At 35.5% G+C, this 24,366-nt stretch overlaps 1 protein-coding gene across 8 annotated transcripts; it reads left to right on the top strand.

Annotated features, from left to right (window-relative positions):
• The first annotated feature begins 12,591 nt into the window (after positions 1 to 12,591).
• LOC148862186 (mediator of RNA polymerase II transcription subunit 19a-like) lies at positions 12,592 to 23,293 on the top strand. Of its 8 annotated transcripts, none has more exons than XR_016113151.1 (7): positions 12,592 to 12,828; positions 15,172 to 15,235; positions 15,338 to 15,627; positions 15,846 to 16,073; positions 22,498 to 22,557; positions 22,721 to 22,862; positions 22,963 to 23,293. XR_016113151.1 is itself a non-coding variant. In XM_088985618.1 (6 exons), the coding sequence occupies exons 2-6, from the start codon at positions 15,205 to 15,207 to the stop codon at positions 22,769 to 22,771; spliced, it is 660 nt and encodes a 219-aa protein (XP_088841744.1). In that variant the 5' UTR covers positions 12,620 to 12,828; positions 15,172 to 15,204; the 3' UTR covers positions 22,772 to 23,293. The 8 variants fall into 8 exon arrangements, 2 of the variants coding, with proteins under 2 accessions (XP_088841744.1, XP_088841745.1); XR_016113156.1 differs by having other exon boundaries at positions 12,620 to 12,828; positions 22,498 to 22,552; positions 22,980 to 23,293; XR_016113154.1 differs by having other exon boundaries at positions 12,620 to 12,828; positions 22,498 to 22,552.
• The last annotated feature ends 1,073 nt before the right edge of the window (positions 23,294 to 24,366 follow it).

The raw sequence follows: 24,366 nt of genomic DNA, 5'->3' as shown, positions 1-24,366 counted from the left end.
AAAACATTGCTATTGAGTACATTCAACTATCTTTCATTAAGTCTCACATTTAATGCATTAAATAAATCACATTCTCTCTCTCATTGAATCAAACATTTGTACTTATGTTTCTCATCATTAAATTCCACTAATAAATCCATACACAATAATTATTAGTAGAATTAAATTTTATATTTATAAAATAAGCATAGAAATGAAATAATATTTTCCATCTAGGTGGTGGGTAAGTAGTTCAACCATTTGGGTTAAATGGATAATTCCATGATGTCATGAATAAATAATACAAACATAAGAATATAAAAATACAAAAAAATAGAAAATAAAGAAAAATTGAAAATATTGGACATATTTATATTATTATATATTTGTCATATTAAAAAAATATTAGTATGATAAAATACATAATTTTATTTATGATGGACTTAGAATATAGAACTTAAAACCAATGGGAAATGAAACCACTTACCTATCTAGGGGTGGTTAGTGGTTCAACCTTTCAGACCAAACTGGTTAACCCATGATGTATACTTAAATAATAATTTTTTAAATAGAATAATAAAAAAGAATGAAAAAAATGTGGGCACATCTATAATATTATATATTAAGCATATAAACAAAAACAAGTGTGATAGACACTAATTATTTTATTAATGATATAGAGAATAATTGTAACATCACATATGAGAGTCACTTTAGTTAGAAAGCATGGAATTAACCCCCTCTCCCCTAGGGGTGCAAATGGATCAGATCATGATCTGTTTCAATCCGAGATCCAATCCTATTTGGTTGAATTCAGATCACCCTTATTTGGGTCGAGATGTGTCATACAATAGAATCTAGTTAGAAATCGGATCGGGTTTGGATCACCCCAATCCCATCCGAGAAGATCCGGTCTGATATATATTATATATTTATAAATATAAATATAATATATATATGTTATTTATTTATTTATAAATATATTGTTTATATTGTATTTTTTATAAATTTGTTATATTATTTATTTTTTAAAAATATATGTATATATATGATGAAAATAATTAAAAATACTTGTATTTTTTATTTTTACTTTATTTAAATTAGCATATTTTATTTTTCTTTTAATAATTTATTATTTTTTAAAGAAAACAAGTCAGATTAGATCTGATCCAAAGATCTAACTTATCAATAGGATTCAAATTCAAATCGAATCCTGTCAGATCTGATTAGATTGGATTGGTCACTTTGTGCTAAAAATGTCTAAGGGACCAGCATTGGGTACTGACATAGTGGTCATTAAGAAAATAAGTGCTAAAAATCTGTGATTTTGATCTCTCTCACAAAAATTTCCTTCAGGTTGGTTGAGGTATTTTAGATGGAAATGGAGGATTTAAATGAGAAGAATGAGAGCAAGGGGTTGGGAGAAGGAGAGAGAGGCCGAAATGTTGGAACGTGGGGGAGATTGAGGTAGGTTTTAGTGAAACCCATCTTCATCAAGTGGGTTTTTATTTTGAAAATTTGAGAAATGACGATACCAATTGTTTTTTTGTTAGTGCTTAATGACAATGCCAATTGTTAGAAACAATAAGGGTATTTTAAGATAATATGTAGACAGTAGAGATGGAATTAGTCAATTAACTAAATCATAAAGGTAGTTTAAGAAATTTGCCCTTAAGAAAAACAGATTTCTTTGTATTTGGTGGTTATAAGCTTAGCTTCACTCAACGTGAGCCACTGCTACAATTTTTTAATTGAATGGTGATGAAAAGAAAGAAGCAACTGGGTGTTTTGGATCTCCTACCCGCACATAGAACTAAAACATCTGGCATATATTTACATATTATCATTTATGAGGAGATGTTCCCGATCTACAGCTGTATTATCCTGTGAATAGAATTCCCATGGGCATGGAGGTCTGGATTGAACAGCTGGTGGAGGCATCATCACACTCCGAGGACATGCATGCAACGCTATGCCAGATTTGAGAGAATATCATCAATGTCGCTGAAATGTGGGCAACAGCAAAGCAAAGGAAGCAGTCAAAGAGGCCATAGACATGAGAGCATCAAAAGGAACCAAGACAACTCCACCGTGAAGTATTGTAAGCGTCATCAAACGGCACAGGGCAACAATGGTGAACAATACATTAGAGGTCGGATTCAAGTATGTACTCCTCAGACTCAGAGAAGCTAAGAAGGTGGTTGATAAGAGGAAGTCAGCCTTCCGCTCATAGATCCATGTCGAGGCATTGATGAATTGATCGTTCTCTATTGAAAAAAGTTATGGATAATTAAGTTAAAAAAGACAATGATCTCAGAGTACGAATACAAATATGTAGAGTGTAAAACTTTATATTTTATATTATTTTATATATATTTATATTATACATATTTGTATTTATAATCTTTCTAAATTGAGTTTTATGGATAATTTAATGTTTAATATTGGAAAAAATTATAATACCAGAAAAACATGATATCAAAAGAGATACCAATCAGAACACTCTATTAAATTTGACAAATACCACCTGATTGATCACTGTAAATTTTTGAGGTTTTTATTGTTCAATCCATTCTCAAAATTCTTAACTCCATCTTACAGGTGAAATAAATGCCGGTTTCAAATTGATGCCAATTCACGCACAAATATATGTGTTATAAGTAGAGCTGTTTATAATTTAGAATTGTTATAGGTCTGCCGTTTAAATCAGAATTCTGTACAATCTAGCCGTAGCGGAACCCTAGGATATTTCATGAAAGTAATTGAAAATATGCTAATGATTGGGGCAAAATGCTGGAATCCATTAGGGTCTTTGTCGAGAAACAAAATTCATGGGCCAAGTGTCATTACCTTCACAGTACAGATACAGTGCGGCTGCGTGTAAATTACCCAAACAAAACGTAGTTTAGTTTATTTAAAAAGGGCATTATAGTCATATGATGAAGCCACGTTAGGATTCACATGGTTTATGAGTGTGAGGTTGCAGAAGTGGACAATTATTGTCTGCTTATGTGGCAGATAATATGCTGGCGTGGCATGCTGAAATGATGAGAGTGTGGGATGCTCTATGGATGCCATGTTTCTGAGTTGTCAGGAAGCAATCAAGCAACTTCTTGAGTTGTCACTGGTTTGTCGTTTTGTGTTGGAGGGAAAGGCCACATTTATATTGACCGGTGAGAGGGGAGCAATTAGGGCCACAAGTCCTCCCGACCAATATTTTTATGCCACGTGGATAACAAAAAAAACGTCACCCAGTCTTCCCTCTGTCGATCCAGCATGACGGAGATGTCGGACTGCTGCGCTGGGAGCGTTGATGTTATTCACTACTTGTAGGATCGACCTGAAATTACAAAGCAGATCATTTGGCAGCCAAGTTGAATTCACATCTGCGCCTCACACAGCACGCCCATAAAACGTCTCACAGCTAATCCCAGCTGTGTATTGAGAACATCTCCCATTGATAAGTAGGGGAGATGTTTCCCAATGTACGCTGAGATGTGCTGTGGACGTTTTTTGGGCGCGTTCATTGGGGCGCAGATGTGAAGCCAGCCAAGTTACCCTGTTACCGGGTGGACAGCGCATATGATGATATGAAACCATGGTCCATGGAGCATATGGATGGCAATTTATTGGATTCCGAGCCCGAGACACGACCCCAGCTGTCTTTTACTTAAAACATTCACACAAATATAAACATCCATATACACACGGAATTTGGTAAAAAATATATATTAATTCATCAGTGAGTACCCTCGTGAAGTCGTGATGCATGCAAGATTTTATTAAGAAGGGAAATTGTTTAAAACTCACTGAGTTTTCAATATTTCTCTTAAATTTATCACAAATTTTTAAAATGTCTAAAATTTATCATATCACTAATTTCATGTTAAGTAAACTAATGGATGTTAATATATTATCATTTTAATCTTCATAGAAAAAATATATATATATATATATATTTATATATTTTAATAATTAGATATGAAAAAAAAGTTTAAAAATATTTTTAAATATAAAATACATAAAAACACAGAAATTTCAAAAAAATATAAAAAATGCAAAGAAAACAAAAAAATATTTTCAAATTATTGAAACTATAGAAATTGAAAAACAAAATCAGAAAATAAAAATTGTAGAAGAAACACCAAAAATTATAAAAAACACAAAAATTGCAAATAAATAACAAAAAATATAGGAAAATTTATAGATTGTAGAAAATATAAAAACGTAAAAGAAACATAAATTATAAAAACATTGGAAATTGTAACAAAACACTAAAAATGCAAAAAAAAAAACATGAATTGAAAACTAAAAAAGACCCTTTTCCTCTAGCTTGCCATCTAAGGGTAATTTGGTCATGAAAATTGTTATTTATGCTGATGTGGACAATTCTATTAAGAAACATTAACAGTGCACTAACGGAAGGTAAGTTTTGAAAAATAAAAACTTACTGACATGGTGAGTTTTAGACATTTTGAAAAGTTGTGGTGAGTTTAAGAGAAATGCTGAAAATTCATGGTGAATTTTAGACAATTTCCTTATTAAGAAAAAAACGAGGAAGGGGTTTTATGATATTTCCAATTAAACGGTGCTCATTGAAGTTCAATTCAAGCTTTTTTATTTTTGTTATATCTAGTTTATTTGATCACATTTCAAGTTGCACTTTAGTGAGGGTCTCTAATTTCTTATGTTCTAGATATATTTGTATTACTTTTGCATCTTAATGTTAATTTTTTATTAATTTTTAAATTTTATTCGTTTGTAATTAATGTTGTATTATGTTTTTAGGTAAAATTATAAAAAAAATCTCTTCATAGAACAATTCTAAAATGCAAATACCTCATTTTTGTTAGCTTTTCAATAATAACATTAAAGTTACAAAAAATACCCTTATTATTGTTAAGGCGTTACTATACACAATTTAAAGTTTTAACTTTACTCTCTACTATTTTATTTTGCCTCACAACCTTCAAAGAGTAAATCTCTCTACTCTTCTTGAATGAAGTAAGGTAAAAAGGTTGAAGTGAAGTAAAAGGAAGTTTTTTTTTTTCAAGGTATTTTAGTCAATTTACATTTGAATGAAGTTGGTAAAGGGTAACTTTGGTATTAAAATAAATTAATGCATTACATCAACATTTTCTATTTTGAATTTTGAATGTTGAAGCAATGTATTTGCACAAATTTTCAAAACAATATGGGAGAATTTTGCTAAGGTCAAAATACACGGGAGGTTCATAGCTAGGATTGTTAAATTAATTAAACTATAGTTAAGATTAATAGATTTTCATTAATTTTTCTTTTTATTGATCATTATTAAATTTAATCAATTATATTAAACTTTTATTTTTAATGGATTTTAAGTTGGTTAGTGAAAATTAGACACAATTGTGGAATGTAAGGTTGGGGATAGCATGAACATTTTCTCTCAAGCCATTGGGAACAAGCACATGGAGCTTTTGGGTGGGATTGGCATTTTGACAATGCCTCAAGCAAATAATGACCCAACTATTAAAATAAAAAAGAATGTTGGTTTTAAGGACTTCTCGATTAGTAATTTGCATTGGAACTCAAGGAGCGCCCCAGGTTCCTGTCACTAACCCTATTAAAGGGATGGGGTTGGGTTGAAAGATACTGAGTTTGCCCATTATTCCTGGAGATCTAGCTTTCATGCAACGATGGATAGTAAACTAATTGCAAGAAAAGTTGGGCAAATTCAAGCAAAGCAGCAAAGGGATCCCTTTTACTCGAGTTCCAAAAGGAATATGGTAGAAGTCAGGTCTCGAGAGTAAAAGATACTACAAAGATGAACATTACCAATTTTGGTCGAGCAGTTAATATGAACAAACTAAAAGGAAAAAAGAATATGGAAGCTAAGTGGGTTACGTGCCTCTTTGATAAATTCCTTAGGGATGTTGAGCCTCTTAAGGCTGTTACTAATAAGGCCATGGAATGGAGTTTTAATTTGAAAGGAAGAACAGAAGCTTAGATGATCAACAACAAATTCTATCTATTCTCTTTTTTTCGGCTAATGCTGATGACTATGAGAAAATGCTCGACAAAGGTCTCTAGGCTATTAATGGTAAGAATATAGCTTTTTATGCAATGTAAGCTTGGATTTAATCTTCTCAATACAAAACTAAATGAAGTAGCTATTCGGGTTAGACTTCCTAGACTTCCTCTCAATACAAAACTAAATGAAATAGCTATTTGGGTTAGACTTCCTAGACTTCCTCTCAATACAAAACTAAATGAAATAGCTATTTGGGTTAGACTTCCTAGACTTCCTCTAAGATGTGGGTAATATTATTTAACTCGATGATAGCTAGGGTTGGCCACGAGCCGAGCTCTTCACGAGTTACTCAAGTTTGGCTCGGCTCGATTTCAATCGAGCTCTACCCCAATTTATAGGCTCGTTTGTTAATCGAGCCAAGCTCAAGCCCAGTTTATAAGCTCGTTTATTAATCGACTCGAGCTCGAGCCCAATTTACAAGCTCATTTATTAATTGAGCCGAGCTCGAATCTAATAAAGCATGGCTTGTGAGGCTCGCAAGCCGAACTCGAATAGTTACATATATACATACATACATACATACAATAATAATAATAATAATAATATATAAAATTATAGAAAATAATAACTAATTATAATTCTTAAAATTTTAAATATCAAATAAAAATATTTATATATGTATATATTTTTATTTTTATAAAACATTTTTCTCAAATCGCTCTTGAGCCAAGCCAACAACTCAAGCCTCATACTGCCTTGGCGAGCCGAGCTCGAATAACTATCTATTCGGTTCGGCTCAGCTCGAATCCATCACTAAGATTAATAGCATGTCAAAGATGGAGAAGGTGATGTTCCCTAGAGTATGCATTAGAGTTAATTTGAACCAACCTTTTACCCTGAGAGTATCTCTTACTTTGAATAATCACGAAGACTACATCAAAGTCTTTTACGAGAACGTTCATGTTTTGTACACCTCTTGCAGATGGCGTGGGCACAAATTTTTTAATTGCCCAAAGATGATTTAACATAGTAAGCAAGATGGGTGAACAAAAGTCACCAAAAGATGAGAGAATAAGAAGATGATGAGGGACAAGCACTCCACTGGCCTAGGATTGAAAAAAAAAAAATAAAAGCAATGGTTTCAATTCCAAGGTCACTAACTAGATGCAAGTGCATTCGTAGAGGCAATCTAGACCCTACAGATTGTATGTTGCAAAATTCCTTAATGCAAGACATGCCACCATCTTACCTTCTAATTCTATGATGCAAACTCAATGATGGATTCCTAAAACCACTAGAAACAGAACCCACTCTCTTGATGTAGGTGATGGCAGTAGGAGAAGTTTGTGCCTTTCCCTAATCCATCGAAGGATGCTGAAAAGGAGAAAAACTTTTCTTGAATATGACTATAGTGATGGGGATGGTAAGTTTGTAGTTGAAGATGGTGAAGGGGATGTGGCTGTGGAGGATTAATGGGGTGGTAGTGAAGGTACTGAATAGTAGGATAATAAGATGAGTAACCTTTTGATTTTTTACTTGAATAATAATGTGCAGAATGAAGAAAACCTATATGGCGATCTAAAGGACAATATGGATCCTTCAAACTAGAAGCTTGGCTATGAAGCTCATGAGTTGGAATGTTTGAGGAGTGACATGCTCCCATCTCCAGTGCCAGGTTAGGAAATTAGCTCAAATGCAAAAGCTTAGGTTGTGTTTGGAATCAGTGTGAAACATCATCATTTTATGCTAAATTATGAAAGTGACCATTGCTTTTTGAAAATAGCAATGGGTGGAAGAGTGTAAAGTTTTACATTGATAAAATTGATGTAGTTTTTACATTGGAATTTTACATCAATAATAATTACACACTCTTTCCAAACTCCTATAAAACCAAACGGAAATAAATTTTACATCTGTTCTTAATTTACATCGCCTCCAAATGCAGCCTTAGTGTTTGTCTTCTTATCGAGAACAAAGTTGGTCCTAATCGAGCAAATAGGTACTGTTAGATCATTCCCTCTTGATGGTTTTCATATTGTTGAGTTTGGTGGTTTTGCTGGTAGCCTGTGGATTTTATGGGATTCTAGCCAATGTACTGCTAACATTATTTCGTCGAATGAAAGGCTAGTGCATGCTCTTATTATTAATTTAGCTACTAATCAATCTTGGCGTATAATATGTTTGTTTATGCCCTCCAAGTAAACAAGAGCAAAGGATTATAATACCAAGGCCGCATGGTGCCTTGGTGATACTGTTTATAAAGTTGTTAAGGCCTTTTTCCACTATAGGAAAATGAATAAGGCTCTTGACAAAACATTTATTACCTTCATTTAAAAAAAATTAAATCTATTATTGATTACAATATGCAGTGTTGTCTATAAAATTATATCCAAGATTTTGGAAAACTAGATTCAACCTTATTTGGACAGACTCATTTCTCCATTCTATAATGCTTTTGTGTTGAATAGATAGATCACAAATAATATTCTTATTACCCGTGAGTTTGTTTCTCCATTCCATGAGGAAAAAAGAAAGGCAAATAAGGAATTGTGGCCTATAAAATTGGTATAAAAAAGGCTTACGATAGACTTGAGTGGGATTTTATTGAAAAAGTTATTACCAAACTCAGGTTCCATCAAAAGTAGATTTTGTGGGTTATGGAAAGTATTCGTTATACTTCATTCCCTATCCTTATTAATGAAACCCCTACTAAAAAAATTCTTTCCTCTTGTTTGGATTAGACAAGGAGACCCTTTATCCCCATATATTTTTGTTTTATGTGTTGAAGCTTTGCCATCAAGGCCAGAAAGAGGGTTTGTTTCTAGGGATAAGCTAATTGGGTGTAAAATTTCGATGGCAGCCCCATTATCCCTATCTTGCAATTTGCAGACAATTGTCTGATATTTGCCAATTTCTACAAATGCTTGCCTCAAAATTAAAAAAATTTGCCTCTGGCTAAAATCCTTAAAAGTTCCGTCGGAAACAAAATTCCCTTTCTCTTGTAAGTAAATTGACTTTTATTAATTCCTCTACTAGTATGGGCATGCAATTCACCATGAATTCCTTCAAAATCCCAAATAACGTTATTGATGGTTTAGATAAGATCCAGAGAGGTTCCTTTGATCCAAGTTAAATGATTGGAAACTTATTCACCTTTTAAATTGGAAAAGGGTGTCACTCCTAGAACTTGGGGGGCTTAGAGTTAAAAAATCCCATATGGGTTAATAGTGGTTGTATGGCTAAGCTCGGATGACATATATTTAATGAACCATGATAACCTATGAGTTAAAGTTATGAGGAAAACATTTAAATTATAATGATCCAAGTTCCTGAGACTATAAAGTAAGGAAAGGGATATCTTGGGATGGATGGGTATTATTTGAGCTAGATGTTTGGTTAAGAGGGGAATTGGTTAGAGAATCGGGGATGGCAAAAATGTGAGGTTTTGGTCAAATATTTGGGATGACAATTCCCCTCTCTATGAAGATTTTACTCCTAATCTCCTCGTTAATAGGTCGCTAAAAGTTAATGTAGTTATGGATGACGGGAGGAGAGGAGAACTTGAAATGAAGGCTTAATTAGGTCTCTTGTTATTCACTCTTATTGGTAAGAAATCCAACCTATTCTTATCCCTTTAGCCAGCCCTAATGATGGATAAATTGGTGCTGATTAACAAATTACCTTCAAGAATATTTCTTATAGCATTGATGGTGAGTGTGCCATTTGTAACGAAGATGAGGATCTTTACCATATTTTTATGAAATGCTCTTGAGCCAAGAAAATATGGATGAATATTGGCCCAAATTTGGTATGCCCAAGGGATGATGATGATTCGATTCGTGCTTGGTGGGTTAGAGTGTCTAACTTGAACTAACCTAATATTCTGCTGGTGGTGGATAAATGGATTAAAGAAAGAAGAAGCCCTATCATCTTATGGTTAATATGGAAAAACAGAAATGAAAATTTTTTCAACAATAAGTTAACCCTTCCCCATTCTCATCTATAGACCCACAAACTTTTTCATGGGTATTAAGTCAAATCTTATTAGGGATGTCGATTATCTTTTAATAACTCTTGGAAGCCCATTTGCTGGATAGGTCCTCATGACTCATGAGGGAGTTATTAAAATCAATTTCAATGCTTCTTGCAACATGGAAGGCATTTGCTCTACTGCTTGTATTGCTAGAGATCATTTTGGGAGGGTGTTGGAGCTCAATAATTACTTTATTGGCAGCTCTTCTATCAGCCTTGCAGAAGCCTGGGCGACATGAGAAGCGGATTATGTAGCTCTTAACTTCAAGGATTTTGTGGTTGTTATTCAAGGAAACTCCAAGCTAATATTGATTGCCTTATCAAGAGAGTAATTACTCCCTCAAATCAAATCTCAAGATGGTCATCAAGAAATGTCTTTAACCGAAACAACACCTTGGTCATGTATCATTTACAAGCATGTCTATCTTAAAGTAAATAAGGCGTCTAATTGGTAACGCTATCCTTACTGTTTCTAACAATTGACTAATTCTATCCTTACCTTTGGCATCCGTTAATATTCTGTCAAAACCTATGTACACGTGAAAACTTTTTGTTTTAAAACCAAATTTTACCATTGCCACCCTCCCTCTCCCTTCTTCTTTTTCTTCTCCTCCTTCACCGTCTTCTTCCTTAATCAACGACGACAATAACCCCCGCTTCACTGTCTTCTTCTTTGCAAACTTCTTTTAGGGATAACAAGGTCTGGGTTTGACTTAATGGCCAACCTTGCTTGACTTTGGTTTTTCAAAGGAGATGTGCTGCTAGATGGCCAAGCAGTTATAGACGCTATATTCTTGAGGATAGGCCAAGTAGTTCTAGAAGTTCTATTCTTGAAGGCAAACCGATTCTATAGTTTGCTTAGAAAAGCAGATTGGAGTTCGGAGGAGATAACAAGACACACTGGGTTTCAATTGCCGGTTCTCTGAGTTGCTTAGGAAAGCAGGTTATTCCCTCTCCCTCTTGTTCTCTTCCCTGGTGATATTGGATTTTAATCTCATAAGAGATTAAGTCCAATGGGTTTGATTGGGCAATTACATGAGAAATTAGCTTTTCTCTTACAAAGCCCAGTTTTGAACTTGTCTCACATTGAAAAATTACAAGCTTTGTTTTTAGTATTTTAATAAGAGCTGATTTACACTCCTTAGAAATAGTATAGGAGAGTATGGATGTTTGATACCGCATGCGCGTGTGTGCGGCGCAATAAGGCGCAACTTTGCTTGCACTCGCGTGGCTCGCGAATGGGCGGCTTTGGTTTTGGTGCAATGCTGACCGTTGATTTCACGATTCGATCAGGTGTGATCAAGAGGCACAATTCAAAGTTAACTACTTTTTAAACAGTCACAATGTTTGAAATTGTGACTGTTCAATGTGTCTTTTCTGAATTAGCACCTACATTTTCTTCATACATCTTCATAAACTATTTAAGGAGCATTTATGAGACTTCAAAAACACACAATTTCGAAATCCACTTTCTCTTTTTCTCTCTTAGTCCGATCTGCTATAGTCTCATAGAAGGTTTGTTCAGAGATTCTTCAACTTTGTTGGTTGTAGATCCTCGCCCAAGGCTCTATTGTATCCCGGGAACGAATTTACCTGTAACCTAACAACAAACTTAGTGAAACTAAGTGGGGGCAAATAATATTTTAAAGACAGTGTCTTTAAATGCGTCCCAAAACTTCTCCTCCAAAATAACATTGACCCCTATTTCCTACAGGTGACATAGGGGAATTGTCAGAACCATCAGAACAACATAGGTTGGATGCTATAGGGGAACTGCGGTTATAGCCTTTCCCATCTTTCCTCTCCCTCTCGTTCTCTTCCCTGATGCCATAGGGGAGCCACCGGAATCGTAGAGGTCGAAAACAAGAGGCAAAGTAGCATGCAACCGTCATTGATAGTCACTGACTATTGAAACATCATCATCTGTTTTTGTCACTGATTATTGATCGTCACGGACTGTGTTGATAGTCACTGACTATTGATCTTCACAGATTGCTGATAGTCACCGACTATTGATCGTCACAGATAGTTGATAGTCACCAACTATTGAAACGACAAAGATTATCGACTATTCAATTTTGAAATTGAATTTGTTGAAGATATGGGTTTCACTTTGCTGCTTATCCAAAGAATAAAATAGAAAAGCTAGGCCTTGCACACAACCCTAAATGAGTATACATTAGACTTCAAATGGAAATACATTAAATAGAGAGAAAGAGAGGCCGGAGGTGGAGGGGGTTAAGGGCCGAGCCAACTCAATTTGCCGTGGCTAAAAGGGAGAAAGAGAGAGATGAATGATAAAATTGAGTTTTAAAAAATTATAGGTTACGTGGTATCAAGTATGTATGGATTTTGAGGAAAACTATAAAAATAAAGCTAGTCAATTATCGAAAATAAGGGTAGCATTAGATAATAATCAAATAGTAGAGATATAATAATCGATTAAAGTTAGTTAAAAAAATTTACTCGATCTCTAATTTATTTGTTTTTATGACGCTTGGGGTCGTTCTATACCCCCGCCTTTTTACCACTCATCGTTAAATAAAAATCGCTTGCCAGTACTTCTCCTTATTTTAGTACCAAGAATAACCCTCCACTATGTTTGTATTTAAAATTTTCCAGTCCTAGATGCCTGCGCGTTGTCTGCGTATTGTTATTTCCATTCCCTTTCCAGTTTGTTGCTTTTCACCCTCTTCCTGCCTTCCAGCCATTTAGGATTCTTTCCCACCTTCTGCGCCCGCTTTCAGATCCTGCTATCTTGCGCCGTCAAATGTGCTCTGTCTCGGTCTCTCCTCTTTAATCTCAAGGTCAGCTCATCTTTCTCTACCTCTCTCCCTGAATTCTCCCTTCTTATCGAAGTTCAAGTTTTTGTTTTCCGCACCTTCAACTGTTGAAAGTAATGGATTTGAATGTTTAGTTTCTCTGAAATTTTAGTTTTCTTCCTCAATTTCGTTATTTGATATGATCGAGTATTGGATGATGTACGCTGATTGGAACCCTCGGTTGCAAGATTGTTTACGCATTAGTGTATCCGATTGGAATTTTGTTTCTGCCGATAGTTGAAGTCTGTATCGTCAAATATTTTTTCTTTATGTGGGTTCCGAATTCTTCTTTTTCCTCTTTGGTTACGGCTCAATGATTTCAAGCTAGTTTGTTTTGTTTTGGAATTTCGTTGATTGATTTGGTTGGTGGTTATATAGAATTTGCGTCCATTATCTGCTTTGAGAAACTCAGTGGGTTTTAACTTCTCAGTGGATCTACATGCGCCGGTTTCTGTGTGTTGGATGAGAACTGAAACCGTGGGAGATCCTTTTGTTATTTTTATCTCGTCTTTTGTTACATTTCTTTCTTTTTTTTTTTGGATTTTAAAAAGAAGACTAGCATATGAATAATGACAGAGGTTAATAAGAAATGGAGAAAAGGGAAAGCAATAGTACTTATCAAAGAACAAAAAAACGGGAAAGCAATGGCTCCCGCAACACGGGGCTTAAGTTAACGTAGAGCTAGAGTCATCATGGTTGCAAAATCGCCTCCAGTGCTCCCTTTATCTTCTTGGTGGAAGTATTGGGAGGATATGTCACAAGAAGCACACGAGTTATGAATTTCCTTTTTTTGATATCCAGTCTACACCTATGTTCTTTGTTGATTGAAAAATTGTTTTCTCATTTACAGGATATGGTCTATAGAGAGAGAAAGAGCCGACTTTTCTCCTTGCCAGCCTTTTCCTTTATGCTATGTTTGGTTTGAAGGAAAGAGTAGGGAAAGGAAGGGAAATGCAGGGAAACCTATACAAGATTTGTAAAGGTCTCCCTTCCTTTCCTTTCCCTACTTTTTCCTTTAAACCAAACATAGCCTCTGTAGCATAGATCCAGTTCAAGCATCGGTTATTGCCTGCTAGTAGTTAGCCATTAACTCACATCATTTTATAGAAAATAAAATAAAATATTAAGAAAATGAAAACCCAATCAGATAATTAAAGGCTGCTCTATTGGTTTAAAAGTTTCCGAAGATGTAAAAGTTTGAAAAATATAAATGGCCATTACCCTATGTTGGTTGTGGTTATCTGGGGTCTTGGGAGGGATGGATTGGATATGGGCCTAACCTTGGGCATTTTTTGAACAAAGTGGTTACTCTCAGACTTGAAGCTGCATTTTCACACCTGTCAGCTGAAGGTTTTACAATTGCACCAAGAAATGGCCCCTAAAAATTCAGAAAACAAAGAAACCTAAATATCATATTCATCAACCAGTTGCCTCAGTGAAAAGGTGCTTTATATATGCCAAGTTGTGCTATGCCCAGCCTTGCCCTAGATTGTGAACTCGAAGTAGGCATATATAATATGAAGTGTATATGTAGTATAATATATCATATTATCAGATATACTAATAATGGAATAGAGTGTGTTCATTTTTAAAATTTTTATTTATAGTTTGAGGCTTAGAACTTAAAGAATAGGAAGAAAAGAAACAGTAGCAACCATCCGATTACAGAAAAAAAGGGGGATGAAAAAACAGGGTACCCCTCCTCCCACCCATTATTTCTTCTCTCTTTCTATCAAGCCTTTGTGCATGTGGTTTCTGCACAGAGTCTGGACTAAGCTCCTGGTTGAACTCGCAGGTGTGGGTCCACAGTTAGAGTTTGGAGTGATCCTGCCGTAGACTTTGCGAGTCTGGGTCCAAGGTTAAAGTTTGGAAGATATTTGGGCAATGTTTAGAGGTTTAGTTTCTAAGGAGAGGGTTACAGAGAGTTTAAGTGAGCTTTTAGGGGGGCTTTCAAGGGGGATCAGGTTTGAGTCTTTGGGATAAGATTGTGGGTATTCGGGCAAAAATCGGATGCTGACACTTATCAGCTTATCATTTTACCATTACACCAAGCAATGACCCCTGTTGCTTGCTTTATCAGAGGGAACAAAGATAGAAGGAAGTTTGTTTCTAAATTTCAGAAATGAGGTGGAATTTTTATACATAAATTCCTTGGTAGCTGGTTTTGTAGCCTTTTGTATCTTGTACTTGTTTTTTTAGATAATTCCAATTTAACCTTGGTAGATGATCCATTAGTGTATGATCCCGGTTAAGATTTTGGAGTTGCAGATTTAGACTTTGATATAGGTATTATTATCATTATTTTCTTTTTATTTTTTTTCTTCTCAGATAAGGAATGGTAGTGTCCTTTCTCTGTCTTTGATGGATCCTGAAGTTAAGAGGTTTGGAAGAGGTAATTTTAGAATATAAATAGGAAATTCTTCATTCAGTATCCCCGTTGCCTTTAGCTTTGGATTTTATAGTTTAACCGAGGCTTTTATGTGTGAATATTTAGGGCCTAGGGAACTTACTGGTGCAGCAGATCTTATAAATCACTACAAATTGTGGGCACATCATGAGTTTTTCTGCAAGAGATCACTTCCTTTGTCAATCTCAGATACATGTTATCTTCACAATGTGGTTGGAGACACAGAAATTAGAAAAGGAGAAGGGATGGAATTGGATCAGCTCTTCCAGAACACTTTATATGCTAGAAATACAAATGCACACATTCAGCCTTTTGACTTGGATACTCTCAGAGAAGCATTCCTGCTGAGAGAAACAGCTCCAATTGATCTTCCTTCTGTAAGAATTATCCTGTGGAAATCTGCTATCTTTTGATGTACCTTGGATATGGTGTAGTTGGATGTACATCTTAGGTAGAATGCAGGTTCACTTTGGGAGTGTGTGATCCCTAGATGTTACAGGATTTGAAATGGCTCGACATCTTGTTTCCAATATGTTGATAGTTTTGTATGTATAATCAGATATTTTGATCTGTTTGTCTCATTGGTATTCAACAGGCAGAAAAGGGGATTCCTACCATTGCAGGAAAATCAAGAAGTGTGTCCAAAGACGAGGAAAAAAAGCATAAAAAGCACAAGGACAAGAATAAGGATAAAGACAAGGAACGTAAGAAGCACAAACACCATCACAGGGACAAAAGTAAAGAAAAAGATAAGGAGAAGAAGAAAGACAAAAATGGACAACATGATTCTGGTGCTGAACACTCAAAGAAACACCATGAAAAGGTTTGAACCTTGTACACCATTCTTCAATTTCTGTAATCCTTACTGCATCCTTTCCTGTCATTTTCTTTTTCTTTCTGCTTTTGTAATCATGGATATTGTTGATATTGCAAGCATCACTACAAAGAATTTCCAACAACTCTTGCTGGCTCAATTGTGGATACAAGATTCAACCAAAAGGGCCTTTATTATATATATGATGCTCTTAGGCCCTACCGTTTGATTTGCCATGCAAAGTTTGCATAAGGCGCACACCCAGTCAGTTAGGCGCAGGCCTAGGCGACTAGGCGGGCACTTAACTCCAAGGCACACGCCTAGACTAGATGCAAAACACATTAATACATGATATATATCCCTTAATACATTGATCCTTTAATATTTTTATATTGTTTTTTACTTTTCTTTTTCTGCAAATAGTTATTGGTTAGTTTTTGTTATTACAATAGAACCTATCACACATTATCACTCTTTTTATTAGAAGAAGAGTGTTGCGTTTTTAGGGTTTTATTTTCGTGGCAGAACTGAATAGAAGAGGGAGAGCTGTTCAGTCAGGTATGTTTCACACACAGTCCAACTCCAACTGTTGCTGCAATGCTGCATAACCAACTAGAAGTCTAAACAACTTCGAATATGCCAGGTAGTCAATGAGAAGTTTTGGAGATTTTATTATAATAAATAAATTGATGGAGGCAAGGGTGGTAGGATCAAAGTTCACATGGTCAAATTGTCAAGATCCTCCTATCCTTAGAAGGTTGGACAGGTTCTTGTTCAATGGTGAGTGGGGGGAATTATATCCACAATCTCAGATCATAAACCATTGCTGTTAAGGAATTATGTGAAATTGGAGGGCTTAGACCTTTTATATTTGAAATTACTAGTGTAAGAGCATGTGCTATGCATGTATGCAAGTAAGTATTAACCATATATATAATATATGGTATTTGGATTCAACTTTTATGATCTGAGTTAAACCCAAGGCAAGTATCTGTTTTATATGGTAATGGATGTTGTTTGGGCGTCTTCAATTCCTTTAGTTTGTGGAGGAATAATTATCAAGTTCAAGGAAGGGTAGGCTTTATTGTCCTAAGAAAATTACACTTATTAAAGGAAGATCTAAAAAGTTTGGAATAAAGTGATGTTTGGAAACGTGGAAGCCAGAAAAGGGATCTTCTTGAGAAGATGGAAAGGATGGACAGGTTGGAGGATGTGGATGCATTATCAAATGAAGGGAGGTCTGAAAGGGAAGGCATCAAGGCAGGACTGAAAAAGGTGGTGTTCCTTGAAGAGGTGATGGTGGAGACAAAAATCAGGAGCACTATGGTTGAAGGAAGGGGGTAAAAATATCACTTTCATTTAGCCAATGGTAAGAGAAAGAACGGGAAGAAATTTCGTATTCCAACTTGAAGAGGATAACAATATCACTTTCATTTAGGCAATGGTAAGATGAAGAAGGAGAAGAAATTTCATATTCCAGCTTGAAGAGTAAGATACAGTGGTGGATGACCAGAAGGAGATTGCAGACGTGAAAAGGGAATTTTATGTTAAGTTAATTCAGTCATTTCAAAACATATAATATTTCCTAGGAGAGTTGGATGGAAATTGGGGATTTTATGAAAGATTGGTTGGAAAGGGAGTTTGAAGAGGAGGAACTGTGGAGAGCAGCTAATGTCCTGAAAGGGGATAAAGCTCCAGGTCTGGATGGTTTCAACATAACTTTCTTCAAATCATGTTGAAATATTGTGAAGAAAGATTTGATGGAAAATTTCAAGGAGTTTTGGAAGGAAACTATAATAGAGAAGAGTGCAAATGCTACTTTTATATCTCTTATACCTAAGATGGAGAGAGCTGCTAGAATAAGGGATTTTAGACCAATAAGTTTAATCATTATCCCATATTAAATCCTTGCAAAGGTGTTGTCAAGAATGCTGAAATTTGTCTTGCATGAGATCTTTGGTCCTACTCAAATGGCTTTTGTGGAAGGGGAGACAAATATTAGATGGGTGTTAATAGTGAGTAAATGCATGGATGCAAGAATTAGAAGTGGGAGAGCAAGTGGTATTTTTTTTTGGTAAGCAAATAAGACTTTTATTAAAATCAGAGATAATATTGAATTACAAGAGTTAGGTTTCAGCACTGCATTGACCCAACCTAAAAACAAATACAAACAATTACAGCTATGCCCAGAACAAAGTAGGTCTATTTTCTCCCTGTTTTGCTAGGGTATCTGCCAAACCATTTGCAGTCCTTTTTACCCAACCAAACTGAGAGTTGAACCTCCTTGCAAGGATGTCAATTTTCCTATAGATAAATTTGAGCTTCCAAGGTGCTGAAGTGGTTTGTTTTGCCCAAGAAATGACCAGTAGTGATTCTCCTTCAATTTCTAAATCTGTTGCTCCAATCTGCTCAGCCAGCTTTAAGCCTTGTAAGAGAGCAAAAGTTTCTGCCTGAATTGAGTCACCAAGATCTATTGGTCCTGAGAAAAGTGCCACAACTTCTCCTTGATGATTTCTAAGAACACCCTCTATACCTGCCCTTCCTGGGCTGCCAAAGTTTAGTTTTAGTTTATTTAGTGCAGGTGGCTTCCACTCCACTCTCACAATTTCTTTGGGTACATCTGTTTGTGCCACTTCAGTCCAGTTCCTTAGAATGTCATTTGTGGAGAAGTTCTTGAATAGGTCCATGGTCATCACCCAATGTGCAGCTCTGATTTTTATGGCTTCAATGACTTCTTCCTTTGATTTGCTTTTTTCAAAGAAAATTTTTTGGTTTCTTTCCTCCCATATAATCCACACCACAGTAGGTGTAATTTGTAAATTGGATATTGAGGAGGCTTATGATCACATGGAGTGGGGCTTTTTATTTAAAACTCAGTGAAGTCTTTTTATTTAAAACTGAGTGCTGGTTCGTCTCAGGCTTTTCCATGGAAAGAGATTTGGCTCCCTCACATTCCTACTGAAGTCTCCTTCTTGGTCTGGACAGCAGTTCATGGTAAATGTCTTTCCAAGGAGCAGCTAATCAGGAGGGGTCTGGTGCTGCCCTCCACAAGATGTGTGATGTGTAGTGGAGAAGATGAATCTGTGGATCACTTATTTATTCATTGTGAGGTTGCCCATCTGCTGTTCAGTCATTTCTGCTCTCTGTTAAATGTTAGGTGGTGCTGCCCCAAATCTTTAGCTGACGGCTTTTCTCTTGGAAGTTGACGGGCTTAAGCAGCAGGGGTAAGGTGCTGTGGTGTATGATCCCTCATGTAGTGTGTTGGGTCCTGTGGAAAGAAAGAAATAGTAGGATTTTTGAAGGTCAAAGGTGCTCCTTAGATGAGTTGGTGGTTCGGGCAATGGCTACCATACATTCCTGGCTGTCAGCCAAGGACTCTTTTAAGCATATCCCACACCATCAGTATTTTGATCTGGGTTTTTTGTTTACTTGATTTAGTTGGGGGTCTCTTGTATGTATTCCGGAGAGACCAGTTTTTGTTGGCTTTTTGTATAGTTTCTGGCTGTACATGGAGTTTTTGTGGACTGAATGGTATTATGTTTTACAGTTATACTCATTAATACAATTACCTTACTTTTTCTCAAAAAAAAAAAAAGGATCCAAGGTCTCCAAAAGAGCTATTTGCACATTGGGCAATCCTAAATGGAAGCAGGAAGGCAAAGATAGCTTGGAGCTGTTTACCTTCTGCAATATTTCGAAAGGAAAGAAATGAGGATTTTTGAAGATCAATTCAATTGTCATGCCTCAATCATTGGGAAAAAAGAGTTTTATGTTGGGTTATGATTCATCCAGAATTTGTTGACATTTTTATAGATTCTTTTGGTTCTGATATCTGCTAGTTGTCAGTTTTAGACTTGGAGTTGGGGTGAAAGTTGACGTCTTATTTATTGTTATATTTTTTGTCTTTTTCTGAGTGATTTCTCATTTAGCCCTCCTTTGTACTCTCTTTTTTTTTTTTTTTTTTCAGTTAATAAAATCTTTCTTTCTATTTACTATGAAAAAAGCAAAATCAATAATAAATCCCAGATCTGGTGGTGGGCTGTGGATGGAGGGGTTATAGGTGATTAAGGGTGAAGAATAGGGATGCAGAAGCAAGGATATAGCTCGCTGTCCACCAAAGAGTGAACAAGATGTTAGGAAGAGAGATAAACTCTTGTTGTTAGGGTAAAGAGATAGTTGGCCAGTATCAAACTTTATTTCATCAAACAAACACTTATTTGCTTCAATCACAATGACTGTTTCGAGACTCAATTTATAAATTTACAGGCTCCAATTTGAATTAGGAATTACCCATAAATAGCAATTATGGAAATTTCTACAAATAGAAAGTGAGAGTGACCGTTGGCCAGTATCACCGGCCACCACTGCCATCTCAGTTGCACTGGCGGAATGCACAACTGCCCCGTCACACGTGGCCCACTGCCCATAGTCCATCTCAGTCCCCTGCCTCTTTTCTCTATTTCTCTTGGATTTAAGATAAATTGATTTCTGATTTACAGTGATTTAGAAGAGATTCTATTTCTCTATTTCTCTATTTCTCCATTTCTCTTGGATTTAATGTAAATTTATTTCTGATTTACAGTGTTTAGAATAGATTTTATTTCTCTTGGATTTCATTTTCCTATAGAATAGATTCCAGATTTACAGTGATTTAGAGGAAAACTAGAACCAGTTAAATTTTGAAAATTTTCTTTTGTGAAACAGTTAATCGAATTGGATTCATATTCGAAAACTTAAATTATTGATCGAATTCGAATTCGAATTGAATATTTGATTTGATAATCGAATTCGAATTTGAACATGGGTTTTTGATATCTGTCGGATATCGAACCGAATTTGAATATTAGTATACAGAATTGGTTTTGAATTTGAATCTAGCCTGATTCGATTTGAATTCAATCCGTTTACAGGCCTAGTAAAGGTTAACATAAAATGGTACTTTTAACTATTAAAACATGTATTTTTTATTAATAAAAAATAAAATATGCATTAATATGCATTTTTACTAATGATTAGGGTTATCCCCTTATCAAATAATGGGATCTGCCTTCAAATTACACTTTTTGGATAGTTTTCCCTCATTTTCCATTGACTATCCAAAATTAGACGGTTTGGCTTGGCTGATTGGTTCTTTTTTGTTTATGGGTTGTGGGGAGGGAGATCTTCGATAACATCCTCCAGGACTGCTAGTCCATGTAACTGTGAATGTTATTATTATTATCACCATCATCCAAATTTTATCCCAATTATATGGGGTCGACTACACTGTTTTACCACTCTGTTCTCTTTAATGCCATTTCAATTGTTAATTTATTGGCAACTAAATCATTCTTACTAGTTCTACCCATGTTCTTTTTGGTCTATAACCCCTAGCCATGGTTCAGCTTTTTTTTAGTTTTTTTTTCAAATTTTGGTTTTTGGGGAGTTAAAAAAGGGTGGGGTCTCGAAACACCTGTAAACAGGTGTTTTGGAACCCAAAAGATACGATACGACACACCTGGTATGGGGCGTATCGTATTGATTTTTTGAACCTTGCCCCTATCCTTCTAGCCCCATCAACTTGCAACAAATCACTTCTTACTTGTGCTGTTGACGGTTTTCTATTCACATGACCAGACCATCTTATTCTACTTTTTCTCATTTTATCACCTGTTGGAGTTACCCCTAAGTATCAACCAATATGCCTGATACAGGGTGTATCTTATTGTATCTTTGAGTGCCAATACACTTGCTTACAGGTGTTTTTAGAAACTCCTTTCTTATTAAATAATATATATAAAATTATAGTTAAAACTGAAGTTAAAAAACTAAAAAAAAAATAAAAGGCACATCAGTTAAAGTACTGATACACCTCTGCGGATACACGGAGATGTATCAATACTTTAAACCATGCAAAAGAGTATTCAGTTAGCTCCTGTCTTGCCAGTCTTACAAAAAACAAATTGTCAGGATCTAAATAACTTTGATGGGCTATTCTGTTGAATTGCTCCAGCCAAGAATGGATGGTGCCCAGAATCTTCCTGATGAGATCTTCCACTGAAATGTTCTTATTCTGAACTACTCTCTGATTTCTCTCCACAGTTTTCTACCTTTCTTATTTAAACCTTTCAATTTCCATCAGTGTAAATGTCCTGATAAACTCTCTGGCATGCACCAAGAGATATTCAGCAAACTACAAAAATATGAATATATCCAGTGCAATTATAAATTAATTCATTTCTGATCCTATATTTTTTCTAGTTTTGCCACTCCATCTCAACATACACATTTCTGCCACACCAATTGTCTGGACATGCTTATTTATCAAAAAAAAAAAGTCTGGACATGTTATATATATATATATATATAATCCATAGGATTGGACCCTTCTAGTTCTATCGCTCTTCTCTACTCACTTTGTGAATTCGTTCTGCTTGTCTATTTACAATTTCAGAAAAGGAAGCATGATGGGAGTGAAGATCTCACTGATATCCACAAGCACAAGAAAAGTAAGGTAATGACATTACTTTTTTTTTTTTTTTTTTTTCCTTCTGGATTTGTAAACTGGGATGAGATTACATTTGTGGGGACATTCTTGGTCACTGCTTACATTTGCCTTTTTCTTGGTAGCTCTTTGCTTTTTCTTAAATAAAACTTTTTCCCCTAAATTGTTTCAGCATAGAAGCTCAAAGTTCAATGAGATAGGTGCAATAAAGGTAGTGGGGTGATAAGCTGTGACCTGATTCTGTCAATATTTCATCTTTGTATTTGGTTCCAAAGAGGTTTTTCTTTCATCATTAAGCTACCAAAGTTCTTGAGGTATGGAATTGTGTTTATTGTGTCTGTTAATCTTCATTCCACTAATCTTTTTATTGCTTCACTGGCATTGCATGTAGATATTTTTTTCTTATCCCTGCAGTTACAATTCTTTATCAGACCGAGGAACCATAAAAAGGTCTGCAAGCACCAGTTGAAGCATATTAACTGATGGATGAAAGTGATATCTGTATCATAACAAGAGTTCATTTAACTGCCAGTTCTGTGCAAAAGCTTTTATCCCTTTCTCATTTTTGTGGTCCATACAGTTTCTCAGCGTATCTGTACATTATCATAATCTCTTTTCTTTTCCAATCCATTTAACAACTTCTGATTTTGAGTTGCACCTTTGAGTTGTAGGAAGGGGTGGGGGTGTTAGGTGAATTAACAAAAAGCGGAAAAAAGTAAGTAAATTCCATTAATTTCTTGAGCAATTAGTTCCATGTTTTTTCTTTTCCTTAATGACAATTTTCAAGGCCTATGCCCCTGCAAGGCTGCAACAAATTGGTAGCACTGCACTTCTAAAGAAATTTGATTTAAATGTAACGATGGATTGTAGTGTATTAAATCTCTTAAGTTCATTTAGTAGCATTACAGTGCTAAAGTTACAAAGACTTGGAACATTTTTACTTCTTGAGCTACCCTACGAGCACTACCAGAAAGAGTTTTACTTTTATACAAAAATATAACAGAAGAGAAGTTATAAGTTCATAATGCTATCTATTCGGTCCCAAAGAGACCGAGGAACAGCAGACAAATTGCCATTGCAAGCATCTATAAAAAAGTTTAGCATCAGAGATTGTAGTCACGGAGAGCCATTTCTGAGACTTGGCAGAATTAAGGGCCTCATAAACTGCAGCTCCTTCAGCTTAAAAAACTCGCCCCTCACTTCCTAAGCTCCCATCTGCAGCAGCAACCAAGGAATTTAGATTGTGAGAATAAGCACAAAAACCAGAAGGAGCAATCGAGTCCCCATCTAGACCCCTATCACATGATTAAGACTTCATTTGAAAATAAAGACAGGTGTAGTCTCCTTGGAATAACCACTTCATAATTATGCTCAATAGAGGAAGAAAGAGGAATACAAAACTTTTTAGAGACCTCAACACCCAGCTACAAGATGTTTCTATATTTGAAAAAACTTTCTCATTGCGAGATATCCACACAAAATACCAGGTCACAACAATCCATTCTATGAAAGCTTTAAAATCCGAGGCGGAGAACCCAACATTGGAAACAAATAAAAGAAAATCTTGAATATTTTGAAAAGACGGAGTCTGGAAATTAAAACCCCAAGGGCTAGCAAACATCAAGGCTCTAACAAAATCACCGGCTAGAAACAAATGGCAGTCTCCTGTCCTGAGTTACACAACGGGCAGATATCATCCTGGGAAATACCCAGTCGAAACAATTTAGTCTTTGTGACCACACAATTTCAGCAATCTCTACAAAAGTAACCTAAATCGTGGTGGGATTTTTAACTTCCACAATTTCTCCCCATTGTCTC

The sequence above is a fragment of the Nelumbo lutea genome, chromosome 4 (genome assembly GCF_056320005.1).
Source record: "Nelumbo lutea isolate HS-2025 chromosome 4, American lotus-T2T, whole genome shotgun sequence".
Lineage (NCBI taxonomy): Eukaryota > Viridiplantae > Streptophyta > Magnoliopsida > Proteales > Nelumbonaceae > Nelumbo > Nelumbo lutea.
Note: the sequence above shows the minus strand (reverse complement) of the source record. Positions and strands in the feature narration are given on the sequence as shown.